At 31.2% G+C, this 20200-nt stretch overlaps 3 protein-coding genes and 1 non-coding gene across 4 annotated transcripts; 1 reads left to right on the top strand and 3 right to left on the bottom strand.

Moving 5' to 3' along the window:
* The first annotated feature begins 14926 nt into the window (after positions 1-14926).
* On the top strand, positions 14927-17677 carry LOC111211464 (auxin-responsive protein SAUR71-like). Its single transcript, XM_022712565.2, has one exon. The coding sequence runs from the start codon at positions 15327-15329 to the stop codon at positions 15852-15854; it is 528 nt and encodes a 175-aa protein (XP_022568286.1). The 5' UTR covers positions 14927-15326; the 3' UTR covers positions 15855-17677.
* BNAC04G36460D lies at positions 17434-18260 on the bottom strand. Its single transcript, XM_013891577.3, has 3 exons — positions 18009-18260; positions 17782-17934; positions 17434-17695 (listed from the first exon to the last, which is right to left on the bottom strand). Exons 1-3 carry the CDS (start codon positions 18168-18170, stop codon positions 17609-17611), a joined length of 402 nt encoding a protein of 133 aa, XP_013747031.1. The 5' UTR covers positions 18171-18260; the 3' UTR covers positions 17434-17608.
* A 407-nt stretch (positions 18261-18667) lies between these two features.
* On the bottom strand, positions 18668-19840 carry LOC111205879 (AIG2-like protein D). The gene is made up of 5 exons (XM_022702237.2): positions 19601-19840; positions 19457-19529; positions 19293-19385; positions 19111-19194; positions 18668-19014 (listed from the first exon to the last, which is right to left on the bottom strand). Exons 1-5 carry the CDS (start codon positions 19717-19719, stop codon positions 18925-18927), a joined length of 459 nt encoding a protein of 152 aa, XP_022557958.1. The 5' UTR covers positions 19720-19840; the 3' UTR covers positions 18668-18924.
* A 56-nt stretch (positions 19841-19896) lies between these two features.
* TRNAR-ACG lies at positions 19897-19969 on the bottom strand. The gene has a single exon. It is a non-coding gene; the product is annotated as a tRNA-Arg (tRNA).
* Positions 19970-20200: the final 231 nt, after the last annotated feature.

The raw sequence follows: 20200 nt of genomic DNA, 5'->3' as shown, positions 1-20200 counted from the left end.
TATACGTCCAAATTGACCGTATTTTAGAACAGTGACTAAAAGTAACAACAACAAAACAAACAAAACCAATCCACTGCGTTAAAATCATTCACAAAGGCAAAGCTTGGTTTATTTATCTCTTATATATTAAAAAAAAAACATTTGTCATTAATGTGTTCACACTATATTCGTCTTGTGTAAACTTCACATCAGTTTTAGTTTGAGTATGCTGACTACTGACATGTCGGTCTCACAATTACTTAATTAATGTGTTCACATACTATTTTTTTTTTAATTCCACCGCAGACAATTTATTGTGTTCACACTAACTTTTTTTAATCAACTCATGTTAATTCCTGCATTTTTAACTTTTGTATTAGTTAATTGAAATTTTATCCGTAAATAATATCATTTTGAAAGAAAAAATTATAAAATAAAAAAAACCGCATCAATTAAAATGCTGGAATGAGAATATTTTTAGAAATTGAAAGTTTTGTATCTTGCCGAACTTACCCATGGTTGAGGTTTTTTTTACACGAAGACAATTAATAATTGTGGTTGGTTATGAATTAAGGAAAATGAGGTATACCACACACAAAATCAGATCTTTAGTTTAGCCAAATATTGTTTTTCTTTACGGAGTTTTTATATCATGCCAAGAATTAGAAACATAATCAGATTGATAAAAAAATCAGAAATCAGAAAAGTTTAAAAAGGAAAAAAAAATTCGTGAAATCATTTGAAAAAATAGAATTCAGGTGTCGAGTGAAGAGATCTCATTATTTTCTACGCAACTCTAACACTTTTCACTCGATTGTATCGTGTTTTTATTATATTTACCAAAATGTTTTTATAAAAAAAATACACATTATTGGTTATAGACTACGTCGTCAATTTTGCAAGATGCCCAACAAAATTGACACGATGCCCAATAATTTTATTGGTATTCTTATAGTATGGTCTAATAATTATGTATGTTAATAAGCCCAAAATATTTGGTCTTATATTATTCAAAATTTAATGCTTTATATTATTTTATTTTTAGATTTTGAAGTTTTAAGTATATTTGGATTTTTGTTAAAAGAATACATAATTAAAATGGGTACTCGAATCCGAATCTGCAATGATTCAAACCAAATCCAAACCAAATTTTGTAAATATCCGAATACGATTTAAATTTCTAAATCTAAAAATCTAAAATCCGAATAAATCAACTAAATCTGAACGGATATATGAATTTTCATCTTCATCAAAAACTATACAACAAATCCCTTAATACAACATACAATAAATGATCTAATAAAATATTTCAGATCGCGCAGATTATTACCTAGTTAACATAGTAAAAGTTCGCATTTCTAACATTTAGCTTATATAAACGATATATAGAGTTAATTTACTGATCGTGAATCCATTTGGTGTTGAAAGTTAATGATTTTTGACATAATATCAGATTTTGAATAGACATCGATTTTGATCAGAACCAAAACCAATACAGCTCAAAAAGTTGACTGAACTGATCCAATCGATCAGAAATTAGTTTGACCGATTTTACTCAAAATTAATCATAGTATAATAGAATTATCTCTATATGAATTGATGAAATTGATATGAGACTAAATAATGTATAAGCCGCTAATGAATTAGAAGCTCATAAACTTTAACAGAAGATTCTTATAAAATAAACACAATCGACCCAGATATTAGTATGTACTAGGTGCATAGTCTCCGCGCAAGCGCGGAGTCGGGTACATTATAGGTGCATCGTATAGTTTTGTTTACGGAATTTTATTGTTTGTTTATTTTTTTGTCTATAATGTGATTGATGAGACTTTAGATATTACATAGGTTGATGAGTTTGATATAAAAATGAACGAAGAAGTCATATGTTGATATTTTTATATCTTATATGTTGAAAGTTGAGGGTGATGAAACTTGTTAGTGTTTACTTAGGTAGTTGTTTGTATATAAATCAAATAGTGCATGGAAAAAGATAATAAATTTGGATTTAAAATGTTAGGGTTTCAAAATAACTGGGCCCTGAATCTGTGGTTTAGTCTAATACTGAGAAAACTGTTAGGACTTCAACTCTTTTTTTTCTCTATGTCGGGAATGTGGACACTAATTTCCCGATTCATGTAGGTAAAATTGTTTCTTAGTTTGTGAGATTAAAAATCGTAGATTGATTTTAAGCATGATTGATGAGAGGTTTACTTGCATCAGCTTCGTCTGCCGTGGGTGTTGAGTTTCGTCGGCGCCAGATGTTAGACATGCAAGAGAGAAGATCTGAATATGTTAATTTCGTGTTTTGTTTTTTCTTCTCTCGTGTTTTGTGGGTTCCACTCTTTGCTCAGGCTGTACAAAAGATGAAGTCTGGTTAGGCCGTTTCACTTCTCTGAAGTATTCCCTTGATTAACCTCCCACAACATCTATCTTCTGATTATGTCTTGAAGTCGAGGAGCTTCCAGAAAAATTAACTTCCATGTGCTTTTCCGCTTGGAATGGAGAGTTCTGAAATGCCGCATAAAAAATATATTGGCAAATGACTAATGATTGTCAACAACTATCACTATACTAAATAGAAAATAAATCAATGTTTTTTGTTCTGCACAAACTAAAATCTTACAACAGGGTTGTCACGGTTTTTTTTCAGGAGCAAGATCTTTTTCTTCCCAGAAACCATAGTCAACGCAATTCTTGGGAGAGAGCTATCCATGACAGAGGCTAAAGTTGCGTAAATGAAAAAATAGATCAGAAACACAGTAGATTTTTCAGAATAAGGAAAATATGGGATAAGTTGTTGACTAATTACCAGTTTCAGTTGTTGGTATGTCATTCCACTTGAATTTGCATGATTGTAATCTTGCTTGGAGCTGCCAAATATGCTATGTTTACCAATTTCTAGGTTTGTGTTCGCAATCACTTGGAGCACCTAGCAACCTCAAAACGATCGACTTTTACAATGGAATCTGCTTTCAAAGATGGCATGTAATGATTAGCACGTCCGACGGGAGTAAACCTATGAATCACGGAATCTGCAAAATAATATTATCCAACAAAGAATCATGAAATCAATTAAAACAATTATGTTAAATAAGTGTGATAGATCGAAGATTAACTTACCTTTTCATCGAGGAAGAGAACCGTGATTCCCACAAACTCCATGTCTTTCTTGAAGTTCAGGGAATCCCAGAAGCGGAGGAAGCCAGAGGCTATGCTCTGACTACTAAGAGCAAGACGGAGAGACTCGAAGTTTGAGTGACAGACGCCGGGATGCCGGTTTGACGAACTGGAGAGGCAGAGAGAAACATTTTCTAGAAGATGGTTAAAGCTAAGAGGAATCAATGAGTTTTGTGGAGATGCATATTGGGTTCATCAAAGATGAGAATCATATATATATGGTTTACAGAGGGGCTACAAATCAGGAACATTTATGATCAAGCGATTTAAGATGGGGACATGAAGAGTTCACCGGTGAAAAAATAGATTACGAACATACACACGGCGCAACTCTGTAACTCAGACTTGTTTGAGACAATGATGAAAAGCACCCATGTTAAACTACAACAGTTTACAATATAGGAAAACCATAATTATTGCAAACTTAAGCTTTTTTTTTTCATATAACGTGATGAATCTCATTTAAAAATGAAACCCATAACACACTTGTAGACCCGACCCTCAGAGGAAGCCGAAGAAGCAAGGGCTTCCGACCTTCATAAATATATATTAGGTTCGGCCATCAATGTACAAAGGTATCAGTTAGCTTAGTGGTATAAATGTTGGTGTTTATATCTCAATAACCCGGGTTCGAACCATGGGCTTGACACTTTTTCACACTTTTTAAAAGTGGAACCCACAAAACGATGACGTGGCGCGCTGAGGAGTGAGCAAAAACTCAACTATTATAATATAGATTTTGTTCACTTTACATTTTAAAATAATTATTTAAAAATTCTCCGTCAACTACGGTAAATGTTTCTTGAGGATTTTTTGAGTTAGCAAACGTAGTTTTTACCTTTTAGATAACTATATATAAATTTTAATTTAACTTTATATGGATTATGTATTTTAAAATGCAAATATATTTCTAACTTGCATCTATGCGGATCTTAATCTAGTTTATAACAAATTTTCAAATAATAATTGGTCACAATGTTTTTTTTTTTTATCAAACCATATTTATATCTAATCTATTAAAACTGAAGTACAATTAATACTTACCCCTGAGTTTTCCTTAATAATTACCAACTTGTGTCACTCAATCTTAATTATTAGATAAATTAAATAAAATTTCAGCCAAATTTTCTTTACTTCATTTTGCCGAACCCCATTAAAAATCTGATGATCAATCTATGATTATATGGGCTGATATTATGAATTATACAATATAATTTATACTTCTTACAAAGCTTTAATTTTGAATAGTTTTTTGATGTTTACACTATCGAAAACGTGTATACTACAACAATACACGATCTATTAGTATTTAGTTCATATGCACATAATGTAAACATTTATAACATTTTGGTTGTAATGCATTAGATAACTTGTTCTGTTTTAGTGATTTTATATTTAAATCATACAATTTAAGTAATCCAAAGCTGTTATGTTTTTGTTATCACATTTTTGCTTACGTACACGAAAAATTAGAAATATGAGAAAATATTAACTATTAAGACCAAAGGTGTAAATATGTAAACAATATATTTATGTATGATTTTTTATTTAGACCATTCCTTATAAAATTTATCGAATTACACATAATTTAATTAAAATATCTTTTAATATCTTAATCTTTTATTTGAAATACAAATAAAAAAATTGTAGTGTCATTTTAGTAATTATACTTATAAAAGATTTATTACATCTTATATTTCCTTATTTTCATTCATCCTAACTATTTTATTAATTAAATTATTATAACAATATATATAATTAATTATATTACCATGATAATAATATTGCAAATTTTTATTTATTAGTTAATCAACATTAACTTTGTACCATTTATAAAATCGAAATGTAAAATAATCAGTTTTTGCATATGGTTAAAAGTTTGGTTTAGTCTATTTTGATATTTTTATCTTAATTTCAATTGGTGAAAAATTATGTAGCCAACACACATAATTCAATAACATAGTCTATGTGAACAAAATAGTAGCTTAAATTAAAATAATAAAAATGTATTATATATATATATATATATATATTGTCACTTTATTTTTCACACCATATAACTATTTTACTAAATAAAAAACATTTTTCTATTTCACTTAATTTAGCCAAACACATATAAATAGTTTTTAAATTTTTTTTTATAGAATCAGTTAGGCATAGACACTCGGGTACCCATTCAGGTATGTATTGTTTCTTTCGGGTATCAGATTTTTTTGGGTTTGAAATTAGGCCCCGCTTGGACATTATAAATTTATGTGTGGGTTTCGAGTTGGGTCATTTCGGTTAAATTGTTCGGTTCTGATGTATAGAAAACTAAAAATAACTAATATATCTGAAACGAGTTCAGAATATTTGTACCAAAAATAACTATATTATCCGATTCAATATGATATTTTGAATAAAATTAATTATATAGCGACACATCTAAAATATATAACACTAATCATGAAAAATAAATATTAATTTATAAAAATAAAATAACCAATATCCGTGCGGACGCGCGGGTCAAGTTCTAGTTAAATTCAAAAAGAGTTTACTTTGGATGAAAATGACTTGTTATATACAGTGTATATATTTGTAATGTTTAATATCAATTATACAGTTTTAATATTGGGGGGAGGGGTTTGTATTCAAGTGGCTGCGGGGGGCGGGGGGGAGGGGGGGGGGGGGGGGGGGGGGGGGGGTTGGGGTTGGGTTTGTATTCAAGTGGCTTGTTATATTTCTACCCATAATGCGGAAACAAGATGTTGATATGTGAACCAAATCTCTCGAACCTGATATTCGACCCAAGTCACTCAACAACCTACAAACCTTTTAAAGAACTCTCGTCTCATCTTATAATTGCAGTACCCACTCCACACCGTTGGTATGTTCATCACTTTTATAATTGTAAGCCCCGTTAAAGTAACAAGAAATGATTGTACTATCTTCTAATTTTTCATATTTTATTGTTGGATAATCACTCACTATTAATCATATAGCAATCATGAAGGTCGTTACTGAATGTGGCACGTATAGAAGAAGATCCGGAATACAAAGCCAGCTGGTTTTAACAAATTAATTAGCTAATGAATTTCTTGATTATTCATTAGTTTCAATCATTCGGGTTGTTGTAAATAGTGTGGTTACTCAAACTATCGTTAAATATTCTTTTCTATAGAATTCGTGAAGTAATATATATATCACAAAACGTCTTCATTTTATTCCACCTCTATAAAAACTGTTTCACGTTCTGTATCTAAAAACTCTCTTTACCATTGAGTCTGCTAATACATTGGTTTGTTGCGGAAATAAAACAAAAAAAATAACCAAACAGATCTCTTACAAAAAAAAAGTAGAAATCTCTTAACCATGCGGATGTGGTATAGTGTTGAGTTTGAAATCCCCCGTATATTAATCCTACAACATTACAATATATTTTCGTAGCCACGTTTATCATTATGATGATTCTTAGAATCCTTTAAAAAAATAAGTTGGTCCATACAAATATACATATCAAATTGATTAGTAGTGTACAAAATAATATTCTCAATTATTTTTTAAAATAAAGCTACAGAATTATCTAATACGATTAACATATATATGAAAATTAATGATTATGAATAATACATATTTGATAACAATTTTATCTTTTCTCTTTTCTATTTACTTTTATAATATTGAAGAAATAAAACAATCACATTAAACATATAATAAAAAATTTAGAATTTTTTTATATGTTATATTTTAAAAATTTTAAACGACTATAAATTACTAAAAATAGTAAAAGTCCCACATTAAAAATTTTGTGATCAATGAATTAACTTTTTTTTGTTCAAACAAGATACAAATGATCATATATCATATGAATACAAAGTCTCATTAATAAATGTTCATATTATATATATATATATATCTATATTAATATCATTTAAATTAAATTATATATTATATAAATATGTTAATTTAAAAAATTGCATTGAAAAATTATTGAAATCTTAATATTTTAAATTTAAAATTTGTATTGAAAAATCTCACATTAAATTTTTTGTGATTAACGATTTAAATTTTTGGTACAGCAAATATACAAAGGGAATTTTCATGTTTACCACTTTCTTGGCACCATTATTCATGTTTACCACCACTAAAAATACATTTTAATACATTATTCATTAAGTGGCAAACAACTTTTATACTCTTGTTCTCTATATATATAATAAATAATTATTTTCAAAAATAATAAATAAATAAATAATAAAAATAAATAAATTTTTTAATGTTTTCGAATTATACTTCTTCAAATTCGAACTATTTATAATTTTTTTTGAATTTGTTTTCGAATTTATTTTTTCAAAATTTATTTTTCAAAATCGAAAATTCTTTTTGAAACTATTTTAATTTTTTTTATATATTTTTAAAAATATTTATTTATATATTTATTAGAATTCTAAATTTCACATTCCAAAAACCTTATCCCGCCCCTCAACTCTAAGTCTAGATTAGTTAACCAAAAGGGTATAAATGACTTTTATCCTTCATTAAAAGTGAGGATAATGAAAGATAAAAGTGGCTAGTGTAAACATGAAAAATAGTATTATGAATGTGATATTTTTGGCAATTTCCAATATACAAATGTTAATAAAATCATATGCGTAAAAAATATCAATAATAAATATTTATATTAAAATATACTATATATCTATGTCACTAAAGTTTAATTATATATATATATATATAAATTAAATAAAATGATTGTTTTGAATTATTTACCAAGACATGATTGTAAATTAACAAAAGATATTGATATATGTGCTTACAGTTACTCTCATGTATATAGTTTTATGTATACAAATTATTTTTAAATAGGTGGTTTCTAATATGTTATTTAATTTTGACAATCTGAGAAATACAATTTTTAAAATCGAAGTGATTTTTAATATTGGAAGCACTATATATAGATTATTTCATTCATATTAAATAATTTACTCTTGCTTTTTATTTATAAAAAGCCTTTAATGAAATATCATGACAAGATTTCAATCACATTCTTTTGAAATTGTTCGAAGAATGAGAGATTTGATCATTCATCTAATATTTGTTTCTACCTAATACCCTATCTGGCTATTATAATTGTAAGAATAAGAGATTTAAACTACTTATTATAAGTTTCATGGTTTATCATTTAATAAATTAAACAGTTCTTAGTTTATACGTAGTTTACATAAACAAATGGTAAAGTATTATATATATTTTTAATCGGTACACTTAAGTAACTAAACCTTAAAAGCATTGATTAATAAAATAAGTAATTTGTTTTGTCGTTTTAGAATTAGTTATTTTTAAACTGAGCTGGTGAATATATACTAGACAAACATTTATATTTCGAGTCAGCAGTTATATTCTATAACAGCTTGATATATTAGATTTGAACACTAACCTATTAAGAGAGTTTGCCGGTGATTTTCTTCAAAATTTTGATTCTCAGATATGTATCTGGAGTGGAACTAATTTTTACAGTTGTCCATCTTTTTAAAATTGACACTTATGTAATTCACCGAATTCACATAAAAAATTAAAAAAAAAGAAACAAAAGTTATATCAGTGAAACAGACACGAGAACGGAAACACAATTTTATAGAGGTAGAAAATGAAATCACTTATAGAGAGTCAATAATAAACAATCGATGTTGTCTATCTAGTTTTGGTGATTTGTGTCACCGCAAAACTTATTTTCCTTTCTGTGCATATGAAATCTTAAAAATAATTAAAATGAGCTATAATACGTTAACTCTTCAACAACGATGATATATTTAAGAGACCAACATTTGTTTTCGTCATTTTACAATCGATAAAGATTGTAGTGTTACAAAATGTTAAAATCATTTAATGAACAAACAGTAGTACACAAAACTCGCTCCGTCCATACGCACGGATTATCATCTAGTTCGCTTATTAAACTAATTACACGTGTGGTTATAACTTACACGGATATGAAATTATAATAACTTACACGGATATGAAATTATAATTTATGCATTATTTGAATATACATAAAGAAAAAAGGGTATTTCGGAGATTAATATGATATATGGATCTATACGTGGAATATTCCCAGTTAACAAAAAAAAAAGGTATTTTGCCAAAACTAACCTACAACTTGATTTTAACCCCAAACTTATACCCAAACTTGAATCAAATGTAAAACTAACCTAAAAGCCTAGTGAAATTACAGCTCAGCCCCTTGTGATCAAACAAAAAAATAGAAGCCATTTTTACGAATATAGCCCTAGTAAATCGTCTGAGTCGTCTGAGATGTTGGAAGTCGTCTGAAGTGTAAGTCGTCTGGTACCGGTTTATTTTAAAAATAATTTATAAATCTTGTAAAAAAATATTTTGATGCGTGAAAAATAAAAATCAAGTAATTATAAACAGTTTTAAGTGATATAAATTAAGATATGATAAAATTGATTTGTTTTGAAGATAGATGAGTGGAAGTAGTGAATCATGAAATACTTTGGTTTAGGAGTTTGACAAACATATGTTGTAGTATTGTATGTATTGTTAGGGTTAGATTTTGGAAAACTAAAATGTTTTTTTCAAAAATTAGTTTTCACCTATATGTGTTTACTTATGTGTATAGTAAACACTTTTCAAGTTTGATTTGATTTTGTGAAGTCTTTAATTAGATAATTAAGTTTAGGGGTTATGTTTAGGGTGTGGACGACTTATATTTCAGTCGTCTGTTGAATAATTTACTCGGACGACGTATATTTCAGTCGTCCACATCGTACCGAACCTTTAATTTTACCAATGTACGTTTTAACCTAACCGGATCATTTTACTCGGACGACTTACATTTTAGTCGTCTGGTGAAGAAATTAAAACAGACGACTTACATGTAAGTCGTCCAAATATTCCCGCCTAAAATTTTTTTAAAAAATTATTTTTCCGCTTAAATAATTTAAACCAGACGACTTACTTGTAAGTCGTCTGGAAAGTCTTCCATTTTAGTTTCCCGCTAAAAATATTTAATTTCCCGCTAAAAATATTAAACTCTTCTGGACGACTTACATGTAAGTCGTCTGTTTTAATTTCTTCACCAGACGACTGAAATGTAAGTCGTCCAGGAAGTCGTCTGAGTCAAAAATATTTTACCTAATTGGATTTTTTGTCTCCCTATATAAAGAAAAATTTACACATTCTCTCTCCTCCTATCAAATGGCTGCAAGAAAAATGTAATGTTCATCATTCTAAAACTCTCCAACCTCTCTCTAATCTCTTTGACTTGAAAACACCAAACTTTAAATGAATTTTTCAGTTTTGTCTCATGTATTTCTTACTAATCTATCTCTTTTGCAGGTTTTTAATCAAATGGTACTCATCTTCCACTAATTTAAAGGTAAATCTATTAATTTTAGATATGTATTTTTGTGTGTTCTATAAATGTAGATTTATCTAATCTTCCACTCATTTTCTCTATTTTTAAGTCGTTTGAACGTTTTTGGATATGCAGGTTTTTCAGATCTGGATTTGATATGCATGTTTTTCAGATCTGGAAGACTTCTTGGACGACTTACCTGTTAGTCGTCTGGAAGTCGTCTGGACTTCTTCGAAGTCTTCTGACAAAGTCGTCTGGACTTCCAGGAAGTCGTCTGGACTTCATGGAAGTCTTCTCACGAAGTCTCCCTTTCATAATAGATCTGAGCGTTTTGGTAAGTTCTTATGTCTGATTTTTCTTCATTTGATAACTTCTTGTTGTATAAAGTTCTTACTTTTTTCCCAAACTAAAACTCTCCAAACCCACTCTAATCTCTTTGACTTGAAAACACCAAACTTTATATGAATTTTCCAGTTTTGTCTCATGTATTTCTTACGAATCTATCTTTTTTGCAGGTTTTTAATTAGATGGTACTCATCTTCCACTAATTTAAAGGTAGATCTATTATTTTTAGATATGTATTTTTGTGTGTTCTGTAAAGGTAGATTTATCTAATCTTTCACTCATTTTTTCTGTTTTTAAGCCATTTGAACGTTTTTGGATATGCAGGTTTTTCAGATCTGGATTTAATATGCAGGTTTTTCAGATCTGGAAGACTTCTGGGACGACTTACCTGTTAGTCGTTTGGAAGTCGTCTGGAAGTCGTCTGGACTTCTTGGAAGTCTTCTGACAAAGTCGTCTGGACTTCCTGTAAAGTCGTCTGGACTTCCTGTAAAGTCGTCTGGAAGTCGTCTGAACTTCCTAAAAGTCTTCTGACAAATTCGTCTGAACTTCCTGGAAGTCGTCTGGACTTCTTAGAAGTCGTCTGGGCTTCTTAAAAGTCGTGTGGTCTTGTCTACTCAAGTGGAATCCAAGCTTGTCTTTGTAGAGGAATGATCTATAATAGTTTTGTTTGTGGTCTGTTTTGTGAATTGCATGTCTACTCTTTTAGTTGTGAATTTTTTGTAAAATCAGTAATAATGTTTTTCAAGATGTATTAAATGTGCTAACAATGTGTTTACACATTTACAAATCAATGAAATAATAGACTTCAGTAGCCTTTTTCTTATCTTTGGATCTCTCATATGCAATAATAAACTCCAATAGCCTTTTTCTCATCTTAATAAACAAGAATGTTGGTAGCTTTATATTGATACAACATTTTAAGAAGCATTTTAACCCTTCTTCCAACTCATAACAATAGTCATCATTATTGTCTATAACAATAATACTTAAGAGATGGAAACAAACAATAGTAACTAGTCAAAGCATATCATATTTTATTATAAGTTTGCGTTGAAAAATTTAGTCAAATTTAGTAAAACTAAGGAAGAGAACATATTTTGTAAATATGAGTTTTACATATCTTGAAATTACTTATCACTCTTAAAAATACAAGTTATTCAAAAACTAGCGGAGAAGACGCGGACGACTTCAATCTAAGTTGTCCAGACGACTAAACTATACGTCGTCTGGTCAACGCAGAGGTTATTTTTGCAATTGACTTAGAAATCTGTTATTTCGGACGACTGAAAAATAAGTCGTCTACTATTGTTTTGGCTAAAAAAAAACTCCAAAAAAGCTAAATGACTTACATTTCAGTCGTCATAGGTTAGTTTTGCATTTGACTGGATTATTTCAGAAGTTTGACTTTTCTGGACGACTTACATTTCAGTCGTCTAGTGAAAATTAAAATAATAATATTTTTTTTAAAAGTAGACGACTTACAGTTAAGTCGTCATAGGTTAGTTTTGCAATTGAAAAAAAAAACTTCAAGATTTAATTATATACAGACGACTTATAATTCAGTCGTCCACGAGACGACTGAAATGTAAGTCGTCCAGGATTTACGAGGTTTGACCAGAATCTCGGAAAAAAATTCTGGACGACTTACAAGTAAGTCGTCTCGTGGACGACTGAATTATAAGTCGTCAGTGTATAATTAAATTTTGAAGTTTTTTTTTTCAATTGCAAAACTAACTTATGACGACTTAACTGTAAGTCGTCTACTTTTAAAAAAATATTATTATTTTAATTTTCGCCAGACGACTGAAATGTAAGTCGTCTGGGGAAGTCAAACTTCTGAAATTATCCAGTCAAATGCAAAACTAACCTATGACGACTGAAATGTAAGTCGTCTAGGTTCTTTGGAATTTTTTTTGAAACCAAACAAAAACAGACGACTTAACTTTCAGTCGTCTCAGGTTACAGATTTCAAAGTCAATTGCAAAAATAACCTCTGTGTTGACTAGACGACTTCCAGGTAAGTTGTCTACAGCCAGACGACTTCCCAAGTAAGTCGTCTGACGAACAGATCTGGAAAAAAACTCGATGTCATACCTTAAATTGGTGAGATAAGTTCGTTAGCATACATAAGGCTTCTCCAAGCACACATAATCACAAACGAAAGTAACACACCCAAAATCGTTAGCTTCTATGACTCTATGAACCATAAAAAAATTAGAATCAAAATCTTGGGTTTTTTTAGCTCATTGTGGAGAGAAAGTGAGAGATATGTTGTGTTTAGTTCACAAGAATGGAAAAAGAAGAAGGGTAAATCGATTTTGGGAGCATTAAGAGCTTCAAATTGGTTGTTCATGGTGGTTGTGGTATTGATGACAATGACAATCTTGTAATTACTTGAAGATGATGAGGGTGAGAGAGTAAAAATGTTATTTTCGAAAAAAAAAAAAAATTGATGGCATTTTCGTAAATTATATGAACTTGTGGGGTGAATAGGGCAAAACCAATTTAAAAAAAAAAGAGGTTAGTTTTGTGTTTGACTTTAAATTATAGGTCCTGCAAAAAAGCCCCAAAAAAAATGTATATATATATATATATATCAACGGATATTAGAAACTTCAATGTGTTCTTCTCCTTTATTAACCTGACTTGCTAAATGTTAAGAAACTTTCAAGAAGATCTTTAGAAACTTTCAATACGTATTATACACAAAATCACATGCAACGTAACCACAATAACGTGTAATTGTATTCCCGACACGAACCGTTACCGTATTATATTGTACGGGACATACGATTTTTTGTTTTCTAATTACAAAATAATCCAAATATCGATACTTATTACATTACCTTTAATAGAGCGTCATGCTAAGTGCTTCCCCACTAATTAACCACCGGCACATGCACACCGTAAGAACTTTAAATTCGAAAACACTTTCGTGAAAATTTTTAATGCTCAAATAATAAACCAGCTTAGTCAAAAGAAATTAGTGACTAAACTTCATCCGTTCACTAACATTTTAATATTTACACGATGCTGATTCTCGGCAGTATATTATATAATCTCTCTATTCATCCTTTGTAATCATACCTAAAAGAGAAGCAACACGGTTTGGGAAAAGTTTGCAAAACTTTAAGCATTGTCTTTAAAAGCATTGTCTACAGAAGAAAATTAGAAGCAATTGTTTTCAACAGCTTGAAGCTTAAAAGAATTTAATAAAAAAATTAAAAAAATTAAAAAAATTAAAAAAATCATCTTTCAACAAAAAAAGTTATTAAAAATCAACGGCAACTTTTACTGTATTTGTCTGAAAGGACAATTTTTCCAAATAGTCATTTTTAAGTTTTTGTCACAAAAATAGTTCAAAAAACGAAAATAACCAAAATAGGATCTCTTTTTATTTTGAATTTTTAATATTTATTTTTTATTTTTCAAAATTTGAAACTTTATCTCCAAAAATCCACCCTTAACTCTAAACTCTAAATCTAGATTAGTTAACCCTAGGATAAAAATGCATTTTTACCTTTTAATAAGGCTATATTAAGGAATTTTTCTTATATTTAATAGGTAGAAGTTTTTTTTTTTTTTGAAAAAGGTAGAATTTGTTTTTGTTGGTAAGAAAAATCAAATGCATTTCATTCAAAATATTTGTCGTCGAGACTAATCATTATGTCACTCTTTTTCTTTTTGCTGAAGAAGTATCTTGTTGTACTCATACATACATACATACATAATTATGGTATCAAGCTCCAAATTATATATATATATATATATATATATATATATATATGTATATATATATATATATATGTATTTATACGTTTTAAATTTTTGACAAAGTTAAATAAAAGATTCGAGCCTTGACAAAAATAAAATATTAAGCGATTTCTTGTGCAGGACATCTTGTATTCACCTGTTACCAATGAAATCTATCAATTAATATTACACATAAGATTAAACAATAGATTTTAGGGGGAAAAATAGACACTATCTTGTCTATTACAATTAAGTAGACTTGAGTTGAGAAGTTTTTTTTTTTTTTTTTTTTTTTGCTAAAAATGTAAATTTCATTACCAAAGCAATGTAAGTCTGAAATACAAGAGTAAACTTGAATTCTTGAAACAACTACCGTTGAAATCAATATGCGCAAAAGAAACCTCCTAGTATCAAGTATCTAAGAAGGCACCACTGTTAAAGTTCAAATTTCTTTTCAACATGCTGGTTTAGATAAATAATGATAACCCTCAAGAATATAATTAGCTCAATAGTTTAACTTAAAAACACAGAAAGATAATCAACCTTTTAATTCTTCATTAAATTAAATCAGAAGTCGAAGGTCACCTAGTTACCACCTCTATATATATCCCTCATCACTATACACGTAGAAAGAAAACAAACAGCAAACCATCACATAAAACAAAACAGAGCACATAAACCATTTTGTGTCTTTCTGCCTTCTGTCTCCGCCATGGAAGCTAAGAAGTCCAACAAGATCAGAGAGATCGTTAAGCTTCAACAGATCCTCAAGAAATGGCGGAAACAAGCACATGCATCAAAAACAGCCGACAGCAAGGAAGACAACAATAGCAATGGCGGAGGAAGCAAGGGCATCAAGTTTCTGAAGAGGACACTATCATTTACAGATGCAACAGCTGTGCCTAAAGGGTATCTAGCTGTCTCGGTCGGCTTAGAGAAGAAGAGGTACACAATACCAACCGAATACCTTAGCCACCAAGCTTTCCATGCTCTTCTGCACGAAGCAGAAGAAGAGTTTGGGTTCCAACAAGCCGGTGTCTTGAGGATTCCTTGTGAAGTTGCTGTTTTTGAGAGCATGTTGAAGATAATGGAGGACAAGAACGAAGGGTACCTGGTGACAACAACAGCTAAACAGGATTGTAAATTCAATAAAGCAGCAGATGACAAGACGAGATATGGGCATCCATCTGGTTGCCCTCCGACTCCTTCACACCAACCTCACAGCCCAATGTGCAGATAGTTTCCTTCATTGATGCTTTGCTTCTGTCCTCTTCCTCTCTTGTTGACTTTGAGCCATTCTGCTTATTTCCATCTTCCCACATTTTCTCTAGGGATTTGGATTTGTGTGCTTATAACTTCTGAGAGGTTTTTCAATTCTGCTTATTTCAAGTTTTGGTGTACTTTCTCAGAAGTACCCACCAGGCCATTGATATAACCATCTATTCCTTGATGAAATAGCAGTAATCTCGTGCACAATAACTAATCCAATACCGTATGAAGTGAATCAAGCAAAAACAACGTCTGAGCTTTTTATACACAAAAGATTTTAACCATAAGTAATCTAGTCGACTGCATTTGCAACGCAAATCAGTAGAAACATGTCATGCAAGCAAGTCCATGGCACAACCTTCATGATGTTACCAAAGAATTTGAATGTCTATTAGTTTGTAGTATCATACGAGTTCATATATGATCTTAGCAGATAGAACCTAATGAATCTGGAGGATATCAAACATCTGCATTATTGTCCTTTCTAAACTCACAAGATTCCTAAATGCTATCTTGATTAAGAAATAAGAAGAGACAAGAAAAGGGAATGGTTCATGTTTCTGCAGTTTGCGTTCTTTCCGGAACAACCATGTGAATAGAAGTTGCAATTATGTAAGCAATCATGGATTAATAATCAATAGTGTAATCATACTAAAAATCAATAAAAATAATCACCAACTGGAATGCGGTTGTTAAACTATATAAATGAAAAAGGTACGGTATCCTAAGCTAGTCTTACGGAAACTAAAAGCTATAATAATGATACTTAGTAATATAATAAGGCAATAACAGAATCACATGAGCATTCTTAAGTAGCCCCATTATTGCGTTCACATGCATATATACCTTCCATCTCGAAAAGAGTACGGCAAATCAAAAGGACTGATCCCATTAACCAATCAGGTATTCAAGAAACGTTTCATGGAAATCATATGTAAACTAATGATTGTGAAAGTCAAAACATAAACGTGGCGATTTCGAGATCCGATAATTCAGAAAAGGTCACATGACATATGTATCTGAGATCATGTAATACCATAAAAAACTATTGCCGTAATACATGTGCGCTGATCTCCTGAAGATGATGGACAAGATAATGAAATAAGATACTTGGAGAAAGAATAGTTGCAGATTCTATAAAAAAAGATCAAGAAACAAATTAACAAGAACAAACCATATGCCTTGGAATCATAAAAACCGTTGATAGTTTTCAAGATAAACCGACAAGGGAATCCCGTTTTTTAAAGGCATTGTAACTACAGCGACACATTGAAGACCAAAAAATAAATAAACAGGGAAACATAAAGATCAGATTAATTAATGTTTAACAATTACAAATGTGCTTATATATAAGGCTAAATTGGAAATGTGAGCTTGACGAGTAAGAAGAAGAATAAGAAGAAGAGTAAGTTATATATAACAAAAGATGGAATAGTTACAGATTTTATTTAAAAAAAATACCGCAAGATCCAGTAGCAGATTAACAAGAGCAATTGCATATAAATTTATTATATCAATGAATGTACAATTGCATATAAATATCTACTGAAGACAGTTCAATCACTTATCAGATTAATGTTTAACAATTACAAAATGTGCTTATACATATGACTAAATTGGTTTGAGCTTGGGGAGTTATATATTAACAACAACAAATAGGAAAAGGAAAGGAACCTGAAAGTGAAACACAAAAGGGCCTATCACTAAAGATAGGACAAGGATAGCTTAGAACAAAAGCTCGTCGCCGTCTTCTGGATTAGGAAACGTGACACACTTGAACACTTTACACCTTTTGCATAACACATATCCCACCTGTTAACCACAGCTTCATTGGTCACCAAAAGCATGAGACAAAAACAAGTTAAAAAGAGTTTTGTAATGAAAGTATGACAACGTACAGCTCTACAAGTGGGACAGCGACGGTAGATTTTCTTGTTCTCGGATTTGACATTAGTTTTCTGCCCTTTACAGAAATCGCAGAGCAACCATCCTTTCCCGTTACAGTCCTCACACATTATCGCAGCCTCATCATCCTCTTCTTCTTCGCCCCCCTTCACGTGATCAATTCACTCAATCATTTCTCAAAATCATACCAGTTTCAAATTTCAGTTTCGTAAGTTGGTACCTGTGACTGCTCGAGCTGGCGTTCTTGTTGCTGAAGTGGAGCGCATCGAAATGGTTTAAACAGAGAATGGCGATGCCGACGCAACGAGGATGAATCAGGCGACGAGGGCGATGATGGCATGAAGCGTAGATAAGGAGGGTGTAACGTTATCCAAGTCGCCATTTTGCTTATCTTCTCCCCTATCCAATCCAGCTTCCGTGGCCGTTGGTTGATTCCCAACGACACAGGTTCCGAGTGACCAATTAATGGGCTGATAATGGGTCAAGTCAAGGCCCATTAGTAACTCTTTTAACTTTTTTTTTTTTTTTTTTTTGAAACACATCTCTTTAACTAATCAATTCAATTCACGTGTATAAAAAGAGGTTTGTTTTCAATGATATAAATGAAAAAGCCAAGAAACTATAATCTGTTATTGCTTTGCGGGAATCAGATAAATGTTAGCTAACATTGACTTGCTAGTTAGCTGAAAATCTACTATGATTTGCTACAATAAACCGTCATTTTTATCCACAAGTTCACTAACTTTGAGTTCAAGCTTCTAGGCTATCTTCTTTCAGGTGGTCAAATGATATGCCGGTTGAAGTACCAAAGCCTGGTAACATATTGGTTTGGTTTGGTTTTGTTCTTCGTTTGTTATCCCTTTTAACACACATATACAGTATTCCCAAATGCATAACCACTATATTGTTGCAAATTATCATTCGTCTCAACTTCAAGCATAGCTCGATTGACCATAACAGAAACAAACTATCGAAACAATACAGAAGAGTCTTATTCCTAAACACAAGTGCTACTTATATGTATTGTATTCATGGAGAAGAATCTTAGTCCTTCCAATAATACCAATAATATATCAACCCAATTCTAGCGTTTTCCATGAGATAAAACAATATCAAATCTCATGTACTGACTCAAATCATGTCTCAGATGATTCTGGGAACTTCATCTCTTGGGCAAATTCTGTAGTCATCTTCAAGAAACCTTCCATGTGAACTTGCTTCCATTCCTTTTAAAGAAATATATACAGTAGCAAGTCACGATACAGAGAAAGAGTTACATACATGTAGTGCCTAATCCATGAACAAGTTAAGACATAACTCACCTCGAAGTCCCATGTACCGTACAGATCAGGATCATCTTTGTTGGCCCAGATGTATGCCTTTGTTTCCAGTTTCTCTGAGCTATCCTGTTCGATTAAAGAAAGAAACAAACATAAAGGTCTCTCTGCATCTTTTATTAAATCAGAGCTTTATATAAAATTATATGAAACTTGACACAACTCACTGTCAGAAAAACATTAACGTTCTCTCTTTCATACTCGATATCTTCAAACTCATCTAAAATGTAAAGTTCATCATCTGTGATCCCAAACAGTACCTGCAATTTAAATTATTACAAAATCTCTAAAATTGGAATCACTTAGGCATGATTCTATCTTGAATTCGAACCTTGCCAGAGACTTTATCGGCCGGAGCTGGTAGAATCGCGGGGTAAACACGTCCTCTGATGCTGAATCTATGGCTGCGAATTATTCATCATCAATTTTAATTCGATATCATCAATGAGAGGGAGAGAGAGAAAAGGGATCGTACAAATCAGGGAGGATCGCGGGGGATGTTGGAGGGACACGGTTGAGGAGGAGACGAACGACGTCGTCCGCCATGAGGCTACCGTAGACGAACACACTGTGCATTGCTACTGTACCACTCATCGCTGACTTTGATCGAGAGAGCCTTCTTCGATTATCAGACGATTGAGTTGAGTCGGCCTCAGGACATAAGTGAATAGTGTTGTTCGTTTGGTTTTGTTAATAGATGGGGCTGATGATACTAGTTGGGCCGGGTAATAATATTATGGGTAAAGATTTCGGAAAGAACGGAAAAAGAAACGACTCTGCTGGGGATCGAACCCAGAATCTCTGGTTTCGTAGACCAGCGCCTTATCCATTGGGCCACAGAGTCGCTTGTGATATTTACGAGTACAAAATATATATAACGTTTGTTGTCTTTTGATTATGAGTTTACAAAACATACTATATTTCTATTTGGTTATCGGGACTTTTGTTTTGTACAAAACATATATATAACTTCTATTTGGTACCCCCAATCACTTTACAACTTTCTAGGTTTTCTGATTTTTCCTTTGCTGGTTTTGGAACCAAAGAAAGTCAGGATCTGAGATTTTGATATCAT

The sequence above is a fragment of the Brassica napus genome, chromosome C4 (genome assembly GCF_020379485.1).
Source record: "Brassica napus cultivar Da-Ae chromosome C4, Da-Ae, whole genome shotgun sequence".
NCBI classification, from domain to species: Eukaryota; Viridiplantae; Streptophyta; class Magnoliopsida; order Brassicales; family Brassicaceae; genus Brassica; species Brassica napus.
Note: the sequence above shows the minus strand (reverse complement) of the source record. Positions and strands in the feature narration are given on the sequence as shown.

What these genes read in the sequence shown, in the direction of transcription:
- LOC111211464 (XM_022712565.2), top strand. Translation starts at nt 15,327, where the DNA reads ATGGAAGCTAAGAAGTCCAACAAGATCAGAGAGATCGTTAAGCTTCAA.
- LOC111205879 (XM_022702237.2), bottom strand. Translation starts at nt 19,719, where the DNA reads ATGAGTGGTACAGTAGCAATGCACAGTGTGTTCGTCTACGGTAGCCTC. An exon ending in CCCGCGATCCTCCCTGATTT is followed by an intron (nt 19,530 to 19,600) that starts GTACGATCCCTT and finishes AATAATTCGCAG; the next exon opens with CCATAGATTCAGCATCAGAG. An exon ending in ACGGTACATGGGACTTCGAG is followed by an intron (nt 19,015 to 19,110) that starts GTGAGTTATGTC and finishes TTTCTTTAAAAG; the next exon opens with GAATGGAAGCAAGTTCACAT.
- BNAC04G36460D (XM_013891577.3), bottom strand. Translation starts at nt 18,170, where the DNA reads ATGGCGACTTGGATAACGTTACACCCTCCTTATCTACGCTTCATGCCA. An exon ending in GCCAGCTCGAGCAGTCACAG is followed by an intron (nt 17,935 to 18,008) that starts GTACCAACTTAC and finishes GATCACGTGAAG; the next exon opens with GGGGGCGAAGAAGAAGAGGA. An exon ending in GCTGTCCCACTTGTAGAGCT is followed by an intron (nt 17,696 to 17,781) that starts GTACGTTGTCAT and finishes TGTGGTTAACAG; the next exon opens with GTGGGATATGTGTTATGCAA.